This window comes from Diaphorina citri, unplaced genomic scaffold (genome assembly GCF_000475195.1).
Source record: "Diaphorina citri unplaced genomic scaffold, Diaci psyllid genome assembly version 1.1 scaffold1086, whole genome shotgun sequence".
Lineage (NCBI taxonomy): Eukaryota > Metazoa > Arthropoda > Insecta > Hemiptera > Psyllidae > Diaphorina > Diaphorina citri.
The window spans coordinates 11,455-32,453 of record NW_007378515.1 but is presented as its reverse complement, the minus strand read 5'-3'; the positions used below and the strand labels follow the sequence as shown (position 1 = coordinate 32,453).

The 20,999-nt window shown below is 36.5% G+C and overlaps 2 protein-coding genes across 5 annotated transcripts in view; one reads left to right on the top strand and one right to left on the bottom strand.

Annotated features, from left to right (window-relative positions):
- Window positions 1-1,362: 1,362 nt before the first annotated feature.
- LOC103514128 lies at window positions 1,363-14,995 on the bottom strand. 4 transcript variants are annotated; one of them, XR_003392868.1, is made up of 4 exons: window positions 14,351-14,709; window positions 3,212-3,328; window positions 1,534-1,796; window positions 1,363-1,502 (listed from the first exon to the last, which is right to left on the bottom strand). XR_003392868.1 is itself a non-coding variant. In XM_008478992.2 (4 exons), the coding sequence occupies exons 1-3, from the start codon at window positions 14,625-14,627 to the stop codon at window positions 1,618-1,620; spliced, it is 573 nt and encodes a 190-aa protein (XP_008477214.1). In that variant the 5' UTR covers window positions 14,628-14,709; the 3' UTR covers window positions 1,363-1,502; window positions 1,616-1,617. The 4 variants fall into 4 exon arrangements, 3 of the variants coding, with proteins under 3 accessions (XP_008477214.1, XP_026682979.1, XP_017301585.1); XM_008478992.2 differs by having other exon boundaries at window positions 1,616-1,796; XM_026827178.1 differs by lacking the exon at window positions 1,363-1,502 and adding an exon at window positions 14,760-14,995 and having other exon boundaries at window positions 1,515-1,796; window positions 14,351-14,629.
- LOC103514129 overlaps window positions 8,031-20,999 on the top strand; it is a 15,150-nt gene continuing 2,181 nt past the window's right edge. The window contains exon 1 of the mRNA XM_008478993.3: window positions 8,031-8,321. The gene's annotated coding sequence lies outside the window, so the exon portion shown is untranslated. The remainder of the gene's footprint in view (window positions 8,322-20,999) is intronic.

Below are 20,999 nucleotides of genomic sequence, written 5' to 3'. Positions count from 1 at the left end.
TTCAGTGCAGTGGTGAAATGATGGCAAAGTTAATACTTTGTACTGGAAAACTGGAATGTATAAACACATTCCATCATTATCCAGCTCAGTACAATGGGAAATTTGACATATCCACTATTATCTAGCTCAGTATAGTGGGGAAATTTGGCACAATTTCTCCTTATTCATTAATTCACTATTATATAAAATAATAATTAATTCAACACAGAGTATCAGATAAAAAAAGGAAAACAATTGTTTTTCTTTTGTAACACAAAATACGGGAATAATATTCAGGTAGGTGGGTTAGATTTCTCCTTATTCATTAATTCACTATTATATAAAATAATAATTAATTCAACACAGAGTATCAGATAAAAAAAGGAAAACAATTGTTTCTCTTTTGTAACACAAAATACGGGAATAATATTCAGGTAGGTGGGTTACTTACACCATTTTTGCACGCTATTTTTCTTTGCTGGCAAAGGTCGCCAGTGACAACTCTATGAAATAATTATTTTATTACATTCTTCCATTTGATTTATGTTGGTCTGAAGTCTGGAGCTTTATATTCACAAGTAGGAAACGTATACTTATGTAGGTACATACAAACTTTAAAATGTAGGTTGTGTACTCATACAATGTACATTATAGTTACTCCGGGATACCTTTTTGAAAACTCTACTAGCAAGGTCCAAACTTAAACGCCAAGAAAAAGAAATTATTCATGTAGAATGTTATATAATATGCTTGTATAGGAAGGTAGTAATAGTAAGGTGCCCTACCTATTACGTCATAAGAGGAAAACACAGGTTGGGTCAGATGGTAGCACCACGTACCCTACAATAACCATACATACCTTAGGTGTAAACTTCATAATAAAGAAAGTATACTCCGGGATACCTTTTTGAAAACTCTACTAGCAAGGTCCAAACTTAAACGCCAAGAAAAAGAAATTATTCATGTAGAATGTTATATGCTTGCATAGGAAGGTAGTAATAGTAAGGTGCCCTACCTATTACGTCACAAGAGGAAAACACAGGTTGGGTCAGATGGTAGCACCACGTACCCTACAATAACCATGCATACCTTAGGTGTAAACTTCATAATAAATTATTATGAAGTTTACACCTAAGTAATAAAGAAAGTAATAATAAAAAGACAACAAATCCAAAATCTATTCTCTATTCAATTAATCTAACTTTATTGTATGAGTTTAATTATAATTACAGTTAGTTTTAAAGTAACTTCTCGAGTTCAATAGACAGTTGATTCGTAGTTTCGTAGCTCAACCCATCCTTTACGGCTGTTTGCCCCTACACTTAAGCCTTGGAGTGGGCTTTTTGTGTATGGAGCTAAGCTAGACTGTCTAGTATGGTTTAGTGGATTATCATTCGTGCTTATATACGTATATTATCTGCAACACTACCGATGACATAGCCTTCAGCCTCTTCCAAAGCCAAGAGGACATTACGTGATCATTCGTTCAGGTATATTATCTGTAATACTACCGATGGCGTAGCCTTCAGTCTGTATTACTACCGATGACATAGCCTTCAGCCTCTTCCAAAGCCAAGAGGACATTACGTGATCATTCGTTCAGGTATATTATCTGTATTACTACCGATGACATAGCCTTCATCCTCTTCCAAATCCAAGGGGACAACCTCCAGCTCCCAAATCATCTTTGGCATTTTCCAAATCATTGTTCACCATGTTGATATAGTCCATTGCCTTCATCTTCGGTTTGGGCACTCTGTCTCCAAAGGAATTGGTAGGCCACTTGGTAGTGCCTGTTACCGCGGTGTCCGTGTCATCTGAAAGGAGGAAAAGGAACTAATTATCTACTTGGTGTGGGATGTTAGTCCGAAAGAAAAGTTTTCACGACTTGTGCAAGTTCAAATATAGTGCGAGGTATACCATGTATTAATATAAATTGTTATAATACATAGTACCTATATAATACATCATGATGTAATGATTTACCGCGGGGTCCGTGTCATCTGAAAGGAGGAAAAGGAATTAATTATCTACTTGGTGTGGGATGTTAGTCCGATGGGGAATATTTAGTAAAGAAAAAGAGTTTTGTTTTTTTGTTTTTTTTTTTTTTTTTTTTTTTTTTTTTTTTTTTTTTTTTTTTTAAGAGGTTTGACAGAGGGAACTGTAACTCTAGGGTCTTATCGTCCCGAAATCGGAGAGAGAAGGAAGACAGGATAGGAGAAAGCCAGCCGTTCCGAGAACGAACATTATCCCATCAGGATAAAATCCGCCCCGGGCGGGAATCGAACCCGCGGCCTAGCGGTTACAAGGCAGACGCGCTACCAACTAAGCTAACTAGGCTGGCTGGGGAATGAATTTAAAGAAGGGAAAATTGTATTTTCCTAAACAAGGAGTTCCTTAAGTTCCTTTGGGTTAGAATATACAACTTCTCACTCAAGTTGAGTATTGATTGTGATGGGTTCACTACGTTAAACTAAGTTGATTCACATTTTTACAAGCTATAAAGCTATTTAGTTGAGTATTGATTGTGATGGGTTCACTACGTTAAACTAAGTTGATTCACATTTTTACAAGCTACAAAGCTATTTAGCTTGATACATATTTTACTAAATTGGGAAATAAACACATCCACCATTAACATTATTCAGTACAATGGGAAATTTGACATATCCACTACATATTATCTAGCTCAGTATAGTGGGGAAATTTGGCACATTCATTATTATCCAGCTCAGTATAATGGCAAATTTGGCACATCCACCATTTTCAACAAACGTACAGCCCAGTTCTCTTGTAAATTGAACACAAGTTTGACTAATATCTGGGTGCTCCTTTCGCGAGAGAGGGCAAATATCTCTGCGACCTTTGTAGCTCAATTGTGACCAGTGTTTCTTCTTCTCCTGTTTGTCCAAACTGCTATTGACTACTAACCTGGTACTGTTAATACTATGTACTAACCTGGTACTGTTAATACTATGTACTAACCTGGTACTGTTAATACTATGTACTAACCTGGTACTGTTAATACTATGTACTAACCTGGCACTGTTAATACTATGTACTAACCTCGTACTGTTAATACTATGTACTAACCTGGTACTGTTAATACTATGTACTAACCTGGTACTGTTAATACTATGTACTAACCTGGTACTGTTAATACTATGTACTAACCTGGTACTGTTAATACTATGTACCTACTAACCTGGTACTGTTAATACTATGTACTAACCTGGTACTGTAACATTGTCGACTGTTGGGGAGTATGGATTGTAGAATTTTCCTTCTTCAGATAATTTCTCCAGATCCGTGTCATTCAATGTGTATTCTTGTGGTGGCGTGAATGTCACTGGAAGAAAACAAGATCAATGAGGAGGATTAATATCAAAGTTCTTTTGGCGAGTTCTATTCCGGCCTGGGGAGGGTTTTATCCTAAGCAGATAGGTAAGGTTTGTTCTCGGAACGGCTTGTTTTCTTCTACCCTGTCTTCTTTCTCTCCAAAATCGGTATAAAATATCCCTGTCGTGTATTCTTGTGGTGGCGTGAATGTCACTGGAAGAAAACAAGATCAATGAGGATTAATATCAAAGTTCTTTTGGCGAGTTCTATTCCGGCCTGGGGAGGGTTTTATCCTAAACAGATAAGGTTTGTTCTCGGAACGGCTTGTTTTCTTCTACCCTGTCTTCTTTCTCTCCAAAATCGGTATAAAATATCCCTGTTAATAATATTTCCCAATATACATATTTACCTATGTTATCTATGGCCTCTTCAGGTAGACCTTTCCGTTAAAAGGCACTTGGATGGACAGCTCAATAATATTTCCCAATATACATATTTACCTATGTTATCTATGGCCTCTTCAGGTAGACCTTTCCGTTAAACGGCACTTGGATGGACAGCTCAACAGGCTAGTAGGGTCAGATAACTTACTTGTCTATGTATGTAATTATGACAGATAACTTACTTGTCTATGTAATTATAGTGATCGGCATCAGTATATCTGAAATCCACCGGGGTGATGGTTGTATCATAATTGAGATCGAGAGGAATCCCCATCAGCTTGTAAACACTCCGAATGACTCGATTTCCCTTTTTTCCTTTGTTTTTGAGCTGGCTCTTCCAACACTCTTCACTGTTCATCAAGATGATGGTTTCCAGGTTAGCCGGATTCTCCACAAAGTCGAACACCTTTACGGATTTAATGTCGACGGTGGGGAACATATTTTGGAAAGCCTGCATGTATTCTAGGGACAGGTCGGAAAGGATTTCAGAACGAAGGATGGGTGGGAGCATCAGGATTATGTTGAGCACATACACTCGCCAACTCAGTGGAACCATTGTTCCTGTGTTGGTGATCTTGTTCTGGTCTAAGGGTGAATAATGAATGACGAGAAATTTTTGTTTAATCTGTAAAATAGGTAAATAATACATATTTAAATTGAAGATTTAGTAACTTTGTGAAGTTCCATTAAAATGTTTCCTATACAAACAAATTACCACTTTTATTCTTTTAGCTTCGATTTCTCACTCGCCAACTCAGTGGAACCATTGTTCCTGTGTTGGTGATCTTGTTCTGGTCTAAGGGTGAATAATGAATGACGAGAAATTTTTGTTCAATCTGTAAAATAGGTAAATAATACATATTTAAATTGAAGATTTAATAACTTTGTGAAGTTCCATTAAAATGTTTCCTATACAAAATACAAACATGTCCAAATTGCCACTTTTATTCTTTTACCTTTGATTTCTTCTCTACGTTACTGTTCTAGTACCCTGCGTTAGGTAGACTAATAAAATGGAGTGTCTTAATTGTAATTCAAAATTTTGAGCGTTCTCACTACAAATTGATGTTGTTCAACTTTAATTTATATTTTTCGATGGGTCAAATCCAAACTCTCAACCTCAAGAAAGCAAATGAGGCCACGGGACGAAAAATATTAACTAACATATGTAAGATCACAAAATTCTTTATTGGTATGAGGAATGGAACAACAGCTTGAGTGTATTGGCATAATTAGCTTCCGATTTTGGTCAAAAACTCAATGCACAGAGGAAATGTTTGCATTCTGGAACCCACATAGTCCACCAGCCTTTGAGGAATGGATCTTGCAGAGATGTTGACTTTCAAAAATTGGGTGTAGAATGCGGTGGGAAGTCTCGAGTGGCATAAACTCTGGGAAGTTGGAACCCGAAGATCTCTTCGAGGGTTTCACCTTTCAAACCCGAAGATCTCTTCACACGTCTAGTAGAACATGTTGATGTAAGTCATGAGACAGTTGAGAACATACCGCTAGGTATTGAATCTCTCATAGAATGCAGACATAATTCTCTATCTCTATGTACTATGTACCTAATTAAAATGAGAACTTCTAAAGTTCTATCCTCTGGATTACTATCTTTTAAATCTCAAGATATTCTACCTAATGCTGCTAGGTATACTTACTGAAATATCACTTATAAGCTTATAAGAAAAACACCAGTACAGTCACATTTAAATTTTCCAATACTTCATAGAAGTCTGTCGCAATTTAACTGTTTACTTGACGTGCAATTAACCAATGTTTATTTTACATCGCGTCTGCTTAGAATCAATTCATGTACGATGTGTTTACTGATTTCAAACCTAATATTGTCTATTGTCATGTGATTGAACACTATACGCACCCACATAATATATACCTATAACTAGGTATTATTAAAATATTATGTTTTCAGTCATTTTGTACATATCTAATAGCCCTGCATTTATGTCCTACATAATTATGTATATTGAGTAATAAAGAATCATCATTGCTAAAAATTCAATCTAAAATTGCAATAGACTTGAATTTGGAGCTTTCTAGAATGTTTATGTTGCGGACTGTTGCGTAACATTTGTCGTTTTAGGTATTGAATCTCTCATAGAATGCAGACATAATTCTCTATCTCTATGTACTATGTACCTAATTAAAATGAGAACTTCTAAAGTTCTGTCCTCTGGATTACAATCTTTTAAATCTCAAGATATTCTACCTAATGCTGCTAGGTACACTTACTGAAATATCACTTATAAGCTTATAAGAAAAACACCAGTACAGTCACATTTAAATTTTCCAATACTTCATAGAAGTCTGTCGCAATTTAACTGTTTACTTGACGTGCAATTAACCAATGTTTATTTTACATCGCGTCTGCTTAGAATCAGTTCATGTACGATGTCTTTACTGATTTCAAACCTAATACTGTCCATTGTCATGTGATTGAACACTATACACACCCACATAATATATACCTATAACTAGGTATTATTAAAATATTATGTTTTCAGTCATTTTGTACATATAATAATAGTCCTGCATTTATGTCCTACATAATTATGTATATAGAGTAGTAAAGAATCATCATTGCTAAAAATTCAACTTAAAATTGCAATAGACTTGAATTTGGAGCTTTCTAGAATGTTTATGTTGCGGACTGTTGCGTAACATTTGCCGTTCCTCACTATTCAATGGCGTAACATGGGTAGAAAGAACTGTAACGACGGGCATGTTGTTGGTTTACATTTTCAGATCGATTTATAACTTTTGTATAATTTACAAAGGTACAATGGCTACGCGGTGCTTCGTCCAGTGTTTTATCTGCAATGTTGTTGATTATTCTTGCTCACACACATATTGTTTTTATATTATCTGCAATGTTGTTGATTATTCTTGCTCACACACATGTTGTTTTTATATATTTATTATTATTTCTATTATTTATTTTTTTAATTTTAATTTCTTGTTATTGTTATTGTTTGTTGCAGGTATGGTTGAAAACACGTGGAATTCCTCCTGGTGTTCAGGGAATTCCATGTGAAAAATAGCAATCCCCAAGCTTTCCACAGTGTAAGTCTTACAAATTATGGTGCTGCACGCAGTTGTTACAAAGGGCAATTAAATAATGTGTGTTGCATATTGCATACAAATATATTTATTTGCATGCACTATGGAAAGTACAGGGTGCGTTAGGCCATATGAGTTTTTCTTTCGTCATGCGTTTGATATTTGTTCACCATGGTATTTTCCTAAATCTCTCCTAGGGTGTTCTTTTATTTCATACTTCGATTCGTATGAATGTTATGATGAAGGCACCTTCCTGAAATTCCTTTTGAACGATATGCTTACCGTCTGTTATTTTCATGGGACCACGAGCCACACACTACTTCATCCCGGAAAATTATGCTTGTTAGTTGCCCTTTCAGCATGTAAGAATTCAAAGGTTGGTCTTGACTTTGGAGAACAACAAAAGGTTGAATATTGAATAAAAAAAGGGGCAACAAATTCTGAGCAGAAACTACAAACACAATAATTAACCCGGAAAATTATTTCTAAAATATAATAATTATTTCTCCTTTTATTTATTTATTTTATTTTTCACAATAAAAAAAAATAAATAAAAAAAAAATAAAATAAAATACTAACGAGCATAACTTTGTACAAACAAAATGCAAAAAACAATCGCACCTATTTCCCCCCCAAATCTCCACTCCCCGTTAATACCTGAAGCTAGAACTTTTTTTCAATGGGATTTAATTAACTTATTTTTTTGTACAACCAATTCAATTAAGCAAAACAAAAAGTTGTATTATTGTGTGTCCTAAATTACGAACATTTATTTGGAATCCAGAATAAGTAAATTATTCTGAATTTAAATGCTGATTTTTAGCTATTTGTTTGTCCCAGTTTGATACGTGTTTGAGGATTTTAATTGGAAAGCAACTGTGCTGAAATCAGCACTCGGAAGCTGCTTCTATTTTAATTTATTATTATTATTATTTTCAAAACTTTTATCTATATCGACTATCTAGGTATCATAGATGAAGAGACGTGATTTTTTTCAGTGTAGGTGCTTGGTAATGAACAATTTATATTTTCGCCTTTTGCCGAACTATAGGTATTGATATCTTGACTTTACAAGAAAAGTGTAGGTAAGTTCATACCTACCTAATATATTCTACAGAACGAAATAATATATCTATTTATTTTTTACAATCAAAGTCAATTGCATCCTTCAAGCGTACAATATTAAACAAAAGAAATTTATATACAAGTCTTATGACCTTCAACACGCACAGATTCCCTGGCAATTTCCTCTCTTCAAAATTAAACCAACACCTCCGTTAATATAGAAAGCAATTAAAATGTCGGAAGAGAAGTCTGAACGCCGAGTCCGTGAGGTGATAAGAGAACTATTGAACTTCATAGCACGCGAATGTGTGAACAAAAACATCGACTGGTAGTGTTGGTAAATGTGGTAACCTGATTCTTCTCATGAGTGGTATTGGTCTCGGGAAAACTAGTGTTTACAGTCGTGTGCGTCAAGTGAGTATTTTTAGAATAGGATTTTATTTTATTTTATTTCTAAAGCTGTGTCCAAACATAGTCGACGCCGTTGATCCACGTCGATGGAACCGTCCACACTGCCTCGACAACATAGATTCACCTCTTCACCTCGTCGATCGACGGCCGGTCGACTATGTGTGGACACAGCTTTGGAACAATTCCTTCACTAGCTCAATAAACTTTGTTTACAGACAGACACACAGACAGACACACGGACACACAGACACACCCACGGACCAATGGCTGAAACTTTGGATTTAGGCTCTAGGGACCTCAAAACGTGTTTTGGCACTAAAAACTGACCATCGAAATTTTGACCCGATTACATTACTTTCCTTCCTATAGGATAAGGAAAGTAAAAAGACAACAAATCCAAAATCTATTCTCTATTCGATTAATCTAACTTTATTGTATGAGTTTAATTATAATTACAGTTAGTTTTAAAGTAACTTCCGGAGTTCAATAGACTGTTGATTCGTAGTTTCGTAGCTCAACCCATCCTTTACGGCTGTTTGCCCCTACACCTAAGCCTTGGAGTGGACTTATTGTGTATGGACCTAAGCTAGACTGTCTAGTATGGTTAGATTATCCATTTAGTGGATTATCATTCGTGCTTATACGTATATTATCTGCAACACTACCGATGACATAGCCTTCAGCCTCTTCCAAAGCCAAGAGGACATTACGTGATCACTTGTTCAGGTATATTATCTGTATTACTACCGATGGCGTAGCCTTCAGCCTCTTCCAAAGCCAAGAGGACATTACGTGATCACTTGTTCAGGTACCTATATTATCTGCAACTAATAATAATGTCTAATTTTGTGTCATTAATAATTTGATTGTTTTCCACTTGCTCCTAAAACTTTATTAACTTTTTTTCGCAATTTAAATTTGTTGTTTTTTCTATTAGTTCTAATTAGGTATCGAGCTATATTTGAAGAAGAAGAAGAAGAAGAAGAAGAAGAAGAAGAAGAAGAAGAAGAAGAAGAAGAAGAAGAAGAAGAACCAGAAAAGATGAAGAAGACGAAGAAAAGTAGAACAAAATGATGATGGGCTTAAAATCTGGAATAAACTCAACTAGATATCAAGAATATGATTTCATATTCATAACTCACTCGCACACTTTTGCCGTATATGCTAAGGAGAAGATAGAAGATAAACATCATACATAGTGTATTATGCAAACACGAGTCATTAGAAACAGAGATCCATGGCGCGCGGTCAATATCAAAGTCTCATGGAGGTGGGCCAGGTCAGTGTCATTAGTAACATGATCCCCTGGTCCTGTCATCTGTTATGACAGTCTCATATGTTAAATCTCCAAGAATTCTAGTCTGCTAAACTCATAATATACTTTATGTACCTCTGTGTAAGAAGATATAATATCCCTGCGTCCTGTGTACTTGGGAGATGCTGAGATACTTGGCGAAACTGTCTACATACAACAGTCTACAGTGTTTTTCACTGCACGAGGATAAAATCCCTAAAATATTTCAACAAACTTGGCCTTCCTTAAGAACTATAATACTTTTTTTTTGGGTTTCACGTCAGTGTATCCTCTTGTATGTAGTAAGAGTCTGGTTTGTGGTTTCTGGGGGAATAGGTACTTGTGTTCAACGGATAGTTTCAAATTGGACAATGTTTCAAAAATCGACAGACTGTCAGCGAAAGAGAGGGAGGGTTTCCAACATAAATATCATGAATCAATTTAATTGTGTTCAACCCTTCCCCCCACGATGAAATCTCACTCTCAATGTTTCAATTGTTTTCATTAGGAGATTAGTTCTCAGCTCGATCCATCAAAGTCAAATCCTATGTCACTTTCGTCCAGTGAACATTTTAATTAATTCCGGATGTTCTCTGATATGAGGGCTTTTGATTATTTTGATCCCCCCCATGGAAGGCCAGATTCTGGATTAAATCGAGAGGAAATTACTCGTGACCCAACGCCAAAGAGTTACGAGTATGTCAATGAGAACCGTTGTTCATTAATGTTGGGAATTATTTCAGAACTTATTCAATGGGTTAAACTGCCTCTTTCGTAGGGTAAATAATGTATAAATATAAATATTTTTTCTAGGTAGGTTGAAATGTTTTTCTAGGTATTTTTCTGTAACGCTGAAGATGCCTTCACCGGCGAAACTAGTCCGTAAAATGAAAATGAAATAAAAAAACCCAGAATATTTTACAAATAGTGAAGAAGTATATGTTTATCATTTCAACCTACCTAGTCAAGATGGACCTTCACAAAGTTACAGAATCTTCAATCTATCATAAATATTTTTCACCTACATATTTTTTACATAAACTGTACTGATAATAATATTCATAACTTACATACCTGATATTTCTTATAACGATTATATCAGTGCTGATCGCTCTGGTAACTTAAGGTAGACCTAGCTGGAAAAAGAAACTGGTTATAAGCTTCAAATATCAGAAGAAAACCCAGAATTATAATTCGTGTGCATCAGTTCCCGGTCCCGGCAAATCACTGAAGTACATTGTCATTGTACTGTCTCAGCGTCTCAGCGATAGGGCACATCACGTGCTGCTGGCTAGTTCGGATTTCGAAGTGCACTCAGCAATTCATCCTTGTCAGGACATTTAAGAGGTGGTTTGAATTCCAGCAAAAAGAGACAAGGTGCTTTTTAATCTCGAGTAGCTCCGGTAGCACAAAAAAGTCCCACAATGTCTGGTATTTGTAATGACGACGCAGAATCAGAGGTTAAAACTTCACCCAACAATGCATCAGGATTACCTGAAGATGAAAACACAAAGTACAATGATATACCTCTCGTAATCCATTTAGAAAGAAATCTAGGCCCAATTTTTTTTTTTTTTTTATTATTTTTTTTTTATTTTTTTTTTTTTTGTAGGAAGACAAGGAAGCCAGCATTTTGGTTTTCTAAGGTCTGTGTAGGACGACATCGACAGCCTTTTTGGGTGTGCAAATCACTACATTTGGAAGCTGGTTCTAAGTCCGGGTGATGAGGGTTGATGTGGGAACGGCAATTGTGAAATTTGTCTGAAACTAAAAATGTCAGCAGTCTACCTACTAACCTACACCTGTATTGACGGAAAAGGCTTTGTGTTATTATATCACAACTTTGGTGCTCACTGCAGCATTGTAGGATTTTTTCCAATATCTCAATAATCCTAATGACGGAAAAGGTTATTTTTGTGTAGGATCTTCTTGTGGCACTCTGTCATCCAATGACGTCGAAATCATATATTTACGTCGTAGTCATCTTCTCGTCTCAAATCTGAAGTCAATGAAGCCATTTCATGCAAAACGCTACTGCAAAGTCATGCAGGATTTTTGCCATAGACATGCAAATGTTGAGGTTGTAGCATCGGAATTTCCATCCGAAAGTAGATCAGAAAGATGATAGATTTCTTTGGAATATAATTACCTACCTATTTATTTACTTTTCTATGGAAACACCATTGTCTTGAGCATCTAAGTATCTAGGAGAAATGCACTTACCTTTACGCTATGCGCATTTATATGTCATAGCTACTCATTTTCCTCACGAGGCTGAGTGGGCCCCGCAACATCCAGTCACGGAGTCAATCATTTTTGCTTGATACAAATTTCTTGACCCCGCCGGGAATCGAACCCGGGTATCCCGCGTGCAAGGCGAGTGCAGTGACCACTACGCCATGGGAGCTGACGCCGTATAAGAATATGATTAAACTGTTCTAATTTCCGGACACCAATTATTTTTCATCCAATTTCTTTTCATGTTCATTAGCTCGGGTAGCGTCTTCAGCAAACACTTCAATTACTTCGTGGTCATAGCCAGATATACAGGTTGTTCTGACCGCGGAGGCACTCAAGCGTAAAACAGAGAGTACGCTGTTATGGGGTCCTCTTCGTGTAGATTTGGGTGCCACAATGGAAAACATCAAGTACCTTTCTACTTCTACCGGGAGTTAGCCGGTGTACTCATAAATTAGCTATGTTGATTTTTGTTTGCTTCCTCAGATCTAAGGTGAGAGGTGATTCTTCGCAGGAACATAATTTCCTCCTATAAATGACGTGAGTTTGATTAGCTTGACATTAGTTTCAAACCTTTGAGTACGAGAGAAACAATTAAAATATAGAGAGTAAGAAAGTCGTATATAGAACACATACTCATACGGTCTAGAAATTTCCCATTTCATTGACCCTTGGCGAAAACTGTCATTTATTTGAGGAAGATCATTTATTTGTCTACAACAAGTTCCGTAGTAGGTATTTTACAGTATGGATTTTTCCTAGTCAAATTTGACGCTGAATCCACACACGGTTAAGTCTCACACTCTACTGAAGTACTGACCCATTCCCGTAGACAACAATCATTCTATTCATTCTGGTCTCACCGCATCGTCACAAGCATCAATTCGTCTATCCATGATAAGTATAAGTAGTGCTTTATTCAGATTGTCATCTTAGAACAAGTTGCTCCATTTTACCAATATTTTATTAGAGTAGGTTCCTCTTTATTGATACAGGAAAATGTTTTGTTTTTCGTAGGTTAATACAACAATCATTCTATTCATTCTGGTCTCATCGCATCGTCACAAGCATCAATTCGTCTATCCATGATAAGTATAAGTAGTGCTTTATTTAGATTGTCATCTTAGAACAAGTTGCTCCATTATACCAATATTTTATTAGAGTAGGTACCTCTTTATTGATACAGGAAAATGTTTTGTTTTTCGTAGGTTAAATGGTCTCATCGCATCGTCACAAGCATCAATTCGTCTATCCATGATAAGTATAAGTAGTGCTTTATTCAGATTGTCATCTTAGAACAAGCTGCTCCATTATACCAATATTTTATTAGAGTAGGTTCCTCTTTATTGATACAGGAAAATGTTTTGTTCTTCGTAGGTTAAAGTGAGAGTTTTCCTCAAGCAATGTGCTGGTCTCTTCGTCCGTCCGATGTTTACTTATTCTATTAATATTTTCCTTACCAGCAACGGTCATCAGAGGAGATGGGAACCCAAATCCTGGGAACAATAGACGGATATGAAGGCACTCTCGTTACACCGTTACCCAGAGGCAACATGATTCATAGCTCCATAGTCACTAGTGTTGTTACTCTACTCTGGATGTTCTTCAGTTTCTTCTACAGGAAAGTCTTTGTGTGTATTTTCCGAGGAAATGTTTTTTTTTGCGGATTATCAGCTGCCAATGTTTGCAATATATGTACTTACATTATGCATTGAGAGTTAGACACAGGTGTTTGTACGAGTACTTACTACCTACTCTACTCGTATGTTGTACTTTTGTACTTGCTTTAGCTTCAGTGCTAGTCAGTTTATTTGGCGTTTGGAGGAACCTTGATTAGGTCTAACTAGTATAAATACTCAACCGACTACCTACTCTACTCGTATGTTGTACTTTTGTACTTGCTTTAGCTTCAGTGCTAGTCAGTTTATTTGGCGTTTGGAGGAACCTTGATTCGGTCTAACTAGTATAAATACTCAACCGAGTATGATTGCAAATTGGAACATTGGTCCATGATCTTTGTTTTGAAGGTAAAAGTCATAGTACGTAGGTATTGTAGGTATGCCTCAAATGGAAATCGTAGGGAATCCGAAGATTCACTCATCAGAAGAAGTTAGTGCTTTCTTTAGACTTTCTTGTATTCCTATATTTTCTCTTCCTGTTTCGCTCTTTACCATACGCGCCAGTTTTCAGTTATGTGCGCTGTTTTTCCATTACCATAGCATAAGTGTATTCTTGTGGTGGCGTGAATGTCACTGGAAGAAAACAAGATCAATGAGGATTAATATCAAAGTTCTTTTGGCGAGTTCTATTCCAGCCTGGGGAGGGTTTTATCCTAAACAGATAAGGTTTGTTATCGGAACGGCTTGTTTTCTTCTATCCTGTCTTCTTTCTCTCCAAAATCGGTATAAAATATTCCTGTCTGGACCAACAATAAATTTAGTTGAATGGACAAACAATTTAAAATTGTCAGGGCAAAGCTAGTCATTTAGTCAATACTCACAATTTGTAGCGTCGACAGGCAATGTAAACTCATTCCAAAACCAATCCAGGGATCGAATTTTCCGCTTTCTTTTCATGTCGATACAGGAATGCTGATGGACGCGTAGTAGGAGTTCCACGTTTTTCACATCGCTAAGGAAACTGTAGATGGTGGTATTCTCATTCAGATTTGGGAAATATACATTGAGAAGAGCTTTCACCTCGGTCAGATTGGGAATCTTGGCAAAACCCAGTGAGGCATACGTTAGTAGAGATAGTAGGAATAGGGTTGAACCCATTGGTGAAGACTCTGTTTTTGCTGCCGAAGAGTCTCTTGTTGATTTTGCAGAAAAATCGTAAATTTTACTCACTTTAACATGACACAAGGGCATACGTTAGTAGAGATAGTAGGAATAGGGTTGAACCCATTGGTGAAGACTCTGTTTTTGCTGCCGAAGAGTCTCTTGTTGATTTTCCAGAAAAAAACGTAAATTTTACTCACTTTAACATGACACAACAATATTCACTTTGAATGTCACTTTCACTTTTATAATGTAAACACCTGATTACAAAATGGAGCAAATGAGTGTGCCGTAATTTTTGTTCTAGAAAAGAAACAAACTGAAATGAATACTGTTCTGTTGACTGTTACGTAACCATTGGTCTATTGCGTCGGCTGTAAACAATAATTTTAATAGCAACCGATTAAAAGTCAATGGTGAAATCAATTAAAAAGGAGGAATGGACGAATGATGAAAATGGGCACTCCGGTTGAAAGGTGTTAAATAGTCATCACTTGGGCAATCCGTGCTATCCACACCTTTGTGATGCCTTTGTAGATTGAGAATGAAATACTCGAAAATGCGGCATAAATATTTATCCACATACGAGAGCCCTTGAAATATCCCTAATGAGTGTGCCGTAATTTTTGTTCTAGAAAAGAAACAAACTGAAATGAATACTGTTCTGTTGACTGTTACGTAACCATTGGTCTATTACGTCGGCTGTAAACAATAATTTTAATAGCAACCGATTAAAAGCCCTATGGCTGGGTGGACCAGAAAAGCTCTCTTCCTCCGCTCTATTACGTGGCCAAGTACTGTCCTGAAGAGATGCGATTCCTCAAGGACATGGATTACCACGAGGATTACTATAAGAATTTGACTTGGCCGCAAGGACTTGACCCGTTCTGGACTGGAAACCCAAACATGACTACCAATTTGTTCACTGAAGTCACAGAGAGTCCTATGGCTGGGTGGACCAGAAAAGCTCTCTTCCTCCGCTCTATTACGTGGCCAAGTACTGTCCTGAAGAGATGCGATTCCTCAAGGATATGGATTACCACGAGGATTACTATAAGAATTTGACTTGGCCGCAAGGGCTTGATCCGTTCTGGACTGGAAACCCAAACATGACTACCAATTTGTTCACTGAAGTCACAGAGAGCACTCAACCGAGTATGATTGCAAATCGGAACATTGGTCCATGATCTTTGTTTTGTAGGTAAAAGTCATAGTACGTAGGTATTGTAGGTATGCCTCAAATGGAAATCGTAGGGAATCCTTAAGAAGATTCACTCATCAGAAGAAGCTAGTGCTTTCTTTAGACTTTCTTGTATTCCTATATTTTCTCTTCCTGTTTCACTCTTTACCATACGCGCCAGTTTTCAGTTATGTGCGCTGTTTTTCCATTACCATAGCGGTAAAAGTCATAGTACGTAGGTATTGTAGGTATGCCTCAAATGGAAATCGTAGGGAATCCTTAAGAAGATTCACTCATCAGAAGAAGTTAGTTCTTTCTTTAGACTTTCTTGTATTCCTATAGTTTCTCTTCCTGTTTCGCTCTTTACCATACGCGCCAGTTTTCAGTTATGTGCGCTGTTTTTCCATTACCATAGCATATATTTATGAGCATGTAAGCATTAACCTCTTTCTGAGCTATAACAGAAATACAAACCCATTGAATAATAGAATTTCAAACAAGCTTTCCTATCTACAACATAATGCGTTCATAATTCATCAGGTGCTTAAAAACTTAAGAAATAATTGATCATCGATGAAACTGTCATGCAACCCATTGAATAATAGAATTTCAAACAAGCTTTCCTATCTACAACATAATGCGTTCATAATTCATCAGGTGCTTAAAAACTTAATAAATAATTGATCATCGATGAAACTGTCATGTAAGCAGTGAAAGCTGTCTAATTTTGTGTCATTAAAGCTCGCGCTCCGATGAGCTTTAAACGACTCATAAATATTCACGATGAACGTTTGTCGACAAAAACTATTCGGGGAATTTGGAAATACCTAAGTAATTGTATAGGATGTAGGATTATAAGAGGGTTAGGCAAAGTCACTATTGTTACTGAAGAAACACTAAACTCATAATATACTTTATGTACCTCTGTGTAAGAAGATATAATATCCCTGCGTCCTGTGTACTTGGGAGATATTGAGATACCTACTTGGCGAAACTGTCTACAACAGTCTACAGTGTTTTTCACTGCACGAGGATAAAATCCCTAAAATATTTCAACAAACTTGGCCTTCCAAGAACTATAATACTTTTTTTTGGGTTTCACGTCAGTGTATCCTCTTGTATGTAGTAAGAGTCTAGTTTGTGGTTTCTGGGGGAATAGGTACTTGTGTTCAACGGATAGTTTCAAATTGGACAATGTTTCAAAAATCGACAGACTGTCAGCGAAAGAGAGGGAGGGTTTCCAACATAAATATCATGAATCAATTTAATTGTGTTCAACCCTTCCCCCCACGATGAAATCTCACTCTCAATGTTTCAATTGTTTTCATTAGGAGATTAGTTCTCAGCTCGATCCATCAAAGTCAAATCCTATGTCACTTTCGTCCAGTGAACATTTTAATTAATTCCGGATGTTCTCTGATATGAGGGCTTTTGATTATTTTGATCCCCCCATGCAAGGCCAGATTCTGGATTAAATCAAGAGGAAATTACTCGTGACCCAACGCCAAAGAGTTACGAGTACCTATGTCAATGAGAACCGTTGTTCATTAATGTTGGGAATTATTTCAGAACTTATTCAATGGGATAGACTGCCTCTTTCGTAGGGTAAATAATGTATAAATATAAATATTTTTTACCTAGGTACATATTTTTTACATAAACTGTACTGATAATAATATTCATAACTTACATACCTGATATTTCTTATAACGATTATATCAGTGCTTGATGCATATCTGGTGGTAGAAAGTTTAGCCGATTTAATATTGAGTATTAGATCGTTTCCAGGGACGGCAACGTGGAGCCACTTTCTGTGTCCCCAGCCACTTTCTGTGTCCCCTGGACACGAAAATATAATATAGTGCTGGACACGAAAATATAATATAGTGCTGATCGCTCTGGTAACTTAATCAGGTAGACCTAGCTGGAAAAAGAGTAACTGGTTATAAGCTTCAAATATCAGAAGAAAACCTAGAATTATAATTCGTGTGTATCAGTTCCCAGTCCCGGCAAATCACTGAAGTACATTGTCATGCATGGGTGCTGTCTCAGCGATAGGGCACATCACGTGCTGCTGGCTATTTCCGATTCAGAGTGCACTCAGCAATTCATCCTTGTCAATGTAACTTATTGGGGTCAAAGTAGGGATGTATATCGATGATTATTCAGAGAATATGGTAGAATTTGAAGAAACAAAAGGAGAAAGAAGTTAGGTTTTATCGAAGATTTTAATAATAGGCAGGTGCCTACATAGGTACAAAGAAGAGTTCAGTATAGTAGACTTTTTTCAGAAAGTAGGTTTTCAATATGTAACTTATTGGGGTCAAAGTAGGGATGTATATCGATGATTATTCAGAGAATATGGTAGAATTTGAAGAAACAAAAGGAGAAAGAATTTAGGTTTTATCGAAGATTTTAATAATAGGCAGGTGCATACCTACATAGGTACAAAGAAGAGTTCAGTATAGTAGACTTTTTTCAGAAAGTAGGTTTTCAAAATTCGAGAAGGTAATAGCTAGGTCGTCTAGAAAAGGACAAGCTTTTCGCTTTCTGGGGTAATAGAAGAATACTAGTAGGTAAATGGAACTATCAATGATTTTCACAGAAAATTCTCATCATTGATCATTTGGCAAATCGGCAATGATTGTAATCCAGAAATATCCACAAGGAGAATGTTTCCAAAAACGACAGAAATATGCTTCAGAAAAAAAACACACAAGACAATATTCAAACAAATTGTCTTTTTTCCTACGAAAGAACATTTCAAGATCCATTTCCATAAGAAAGAGGATTTAGAAAAACAAGACACAAAACCCATTTCCATAAGAGGATACGTCTCTTCAAACAAGACAAGTGAATACTTAATAAGGTCCCTACGTGGAGTAGTACCTAGGAACTTCTTGAGAGGATACCAAAGTGGAAACAAGAATGAGAACATACCTAATTACATGATAATTTATGACATTGGAAGTCGTGTATGTAATTATTCAAATTGTAGGAGAATATGACTCGTTCCAGGTGTTGGTAATCTTATAAGTACCCAGATATTAGTAACAAGATACTTCGGATACTTATTATAGAGATCCCAGACCCACAAGTCGGGAACCCAGGGATTTACATCAGATATATAGAGGTACTTCCCGTCGTAAAATGTGTTAGGAAATCTCTCTCTGGTACCACGGACTTGTTGTAAGGATATCCTATCATAACCGACGCGACGTCCTATTACATGCTAAGGCACCTAGAGGAGGTTAGACTTGGGAACCCAGGGATTTACATCAGATATATCGAGGTACTTCCCGTCGTAAAATGTGTTAGGAAATCTCTCTCTGGTACCACGGACTTGTAAGGATATCCTATCATAACCGACACGACGTCCTATACTCCTATTACATGCTAAGGCATCTAGAGGAGGTTAGACTCCCGTCTTCACAAATTTGAGCAGACAGTAGGAACACAGATTAAGAAGTGGAGGATAGTTGGCACACAATTTACAAAAATGCTGGTCAGAAGAGAGGAGGTGGTACATTGAAAAAACTGATAGTAAAAGTCACACATGTACAATTTGCAACACATTGATGTACTTTTTAAGTGTGAACCATTCTAGAGCGCTTCCACAGGTTTAATGGGATGGTAAAAGTAACTTACTGTTCTTTGTAGAGGACAATGGTAAAGAGAATGTACCGTCTTTATTCTTACTTACTTTTCTTTATTTTATATGTCTTTATTTTCCGTGTTTCCTTGTCCTCATTTCAGATCCTCTGGCGTGGGTTCAATCCCAGCCGAGGTTTGGAATTTTATCCTCAATATAATTTGAGAATTTGACCACAATAATAGTGTAGCCTACTGCTGGAGTAAAGGGACTTTTCAGTCCTATGCGAGCAGTATAAATAAGCACTACTACTACTATTATTAGTTCTCTGGATTAGCAAACAGCAAACTGCTCAAGAGCTATACTTTTAAGAGGATTGATATCATATATGAATTCCAAACTTATGAACAAATAGATAACAATATTATTTATTTATTATTTTTTTTATTAATACACATTTAAATTTGCCCGCTATTTATCAGTAATCCTATTGGTTAAAATGAAAAACCTCCCAAAAACCTCTTTGGTTCAACAAGATGTTTGTCTTGAGATTGATCTTGACTAAGATGAAGTTGGAAATGTTTCATACATACCAAATATTCTCAAGTTAAACTTGAGCTGAAATTTTGCTTAGCCAAGTTTAGCTTAAGATTAACTTGAAACGAATTTTCATACATACGGCGGTAAGCACTTTCAATTGAAAGATAAAGATCAATAGCACAATAAGGGAATTTCAGCTAGATAAAGATGGTATTGTCAATATAAATAGTTAATATACCTAGCTACCAAGATAAAAACTCTAAAATCAACACAAATAATATGTACACTATTTATCTCAATCACATATGTACTTAGCTGCTATGATAATGAAGGGGTGGTCAAAAGGAGGGTGATAAAAAAGGAAATGAGGATATCAAAAAGGGCTTCTGTTTTATTTTACCTGTGCGAGTCTTGATCTCTCTCAGCTTTGTCTGTTGAGCAGATTTGTTCTGGACAGTCCATATTTTTGCATCCACAGTGCTCTTTAAAGCATCCAAGAATTCATTCTGAATACCTTCTCTAAATGACAATTTGACATAGTCATAAGCACTAGTTGCACTTGGTCCCAGATTTTTTCCTGGCACAGCTTTACTCAAGTACAAAATTATTTTTCTTCCAGCAGTTAAATTGAACATGGACTTTGCTTCTTCTACTGCATTCTGAATGTAGGATAAAGCCAGACACAATGTGATGTCTTTTTGCCAAAATAACCGGTGACTTGTTAGGATTAGTTCTCCTCGTTGAAATTGAGATTTGTTTTCACCATCATAAAGACGTACATTTGAGTGCTTCAATACTGGTGACTCATCAGGTGATAGTTCAAAAGAACAATATTCAAACCTATCCATTCTTACACAAATCTGAAAAGGAGAAAATAAAATTGTATCAATAAAAGATTGTGGCAACAGATGAAGGTTTTGGAAATAGTATCTTGTCTTATTACTTGAGCAGCAGCTGGGCAGTTGTTGATGTTGTTATTAGGTCTGTTTTTCATTCCAACGTGGGTGCGATGCGAACCCGACGCGTGTTTTTCATTCCACTTCCCCTACTTTAGCGT

Excerpts from the sequence above, each read along its gene's own strand:
- LOC103514128 (XM_026827178.1), bottom strand. The coding sequence starts at position 14,627 with ATGGGTTCAACCCTATTCCTACTATCTCTACTAACGTATGCCTCACTG. Across the intron at positions 3,329-14,350 it reads GCCTGTCGACGCTACAAATT|TGACATTCACGCCACCACAA; the intron begins GTGAGTATTGAC and ends GTTTTCTTCCAG. Across the intron at positions 1,797-3,211 it reads CGACAATGTTACAGTACCAG|ATGACACGGACACCGCGGTA; the intron begins GTTAGTACATAG and ends TCCTCCTTTCAG.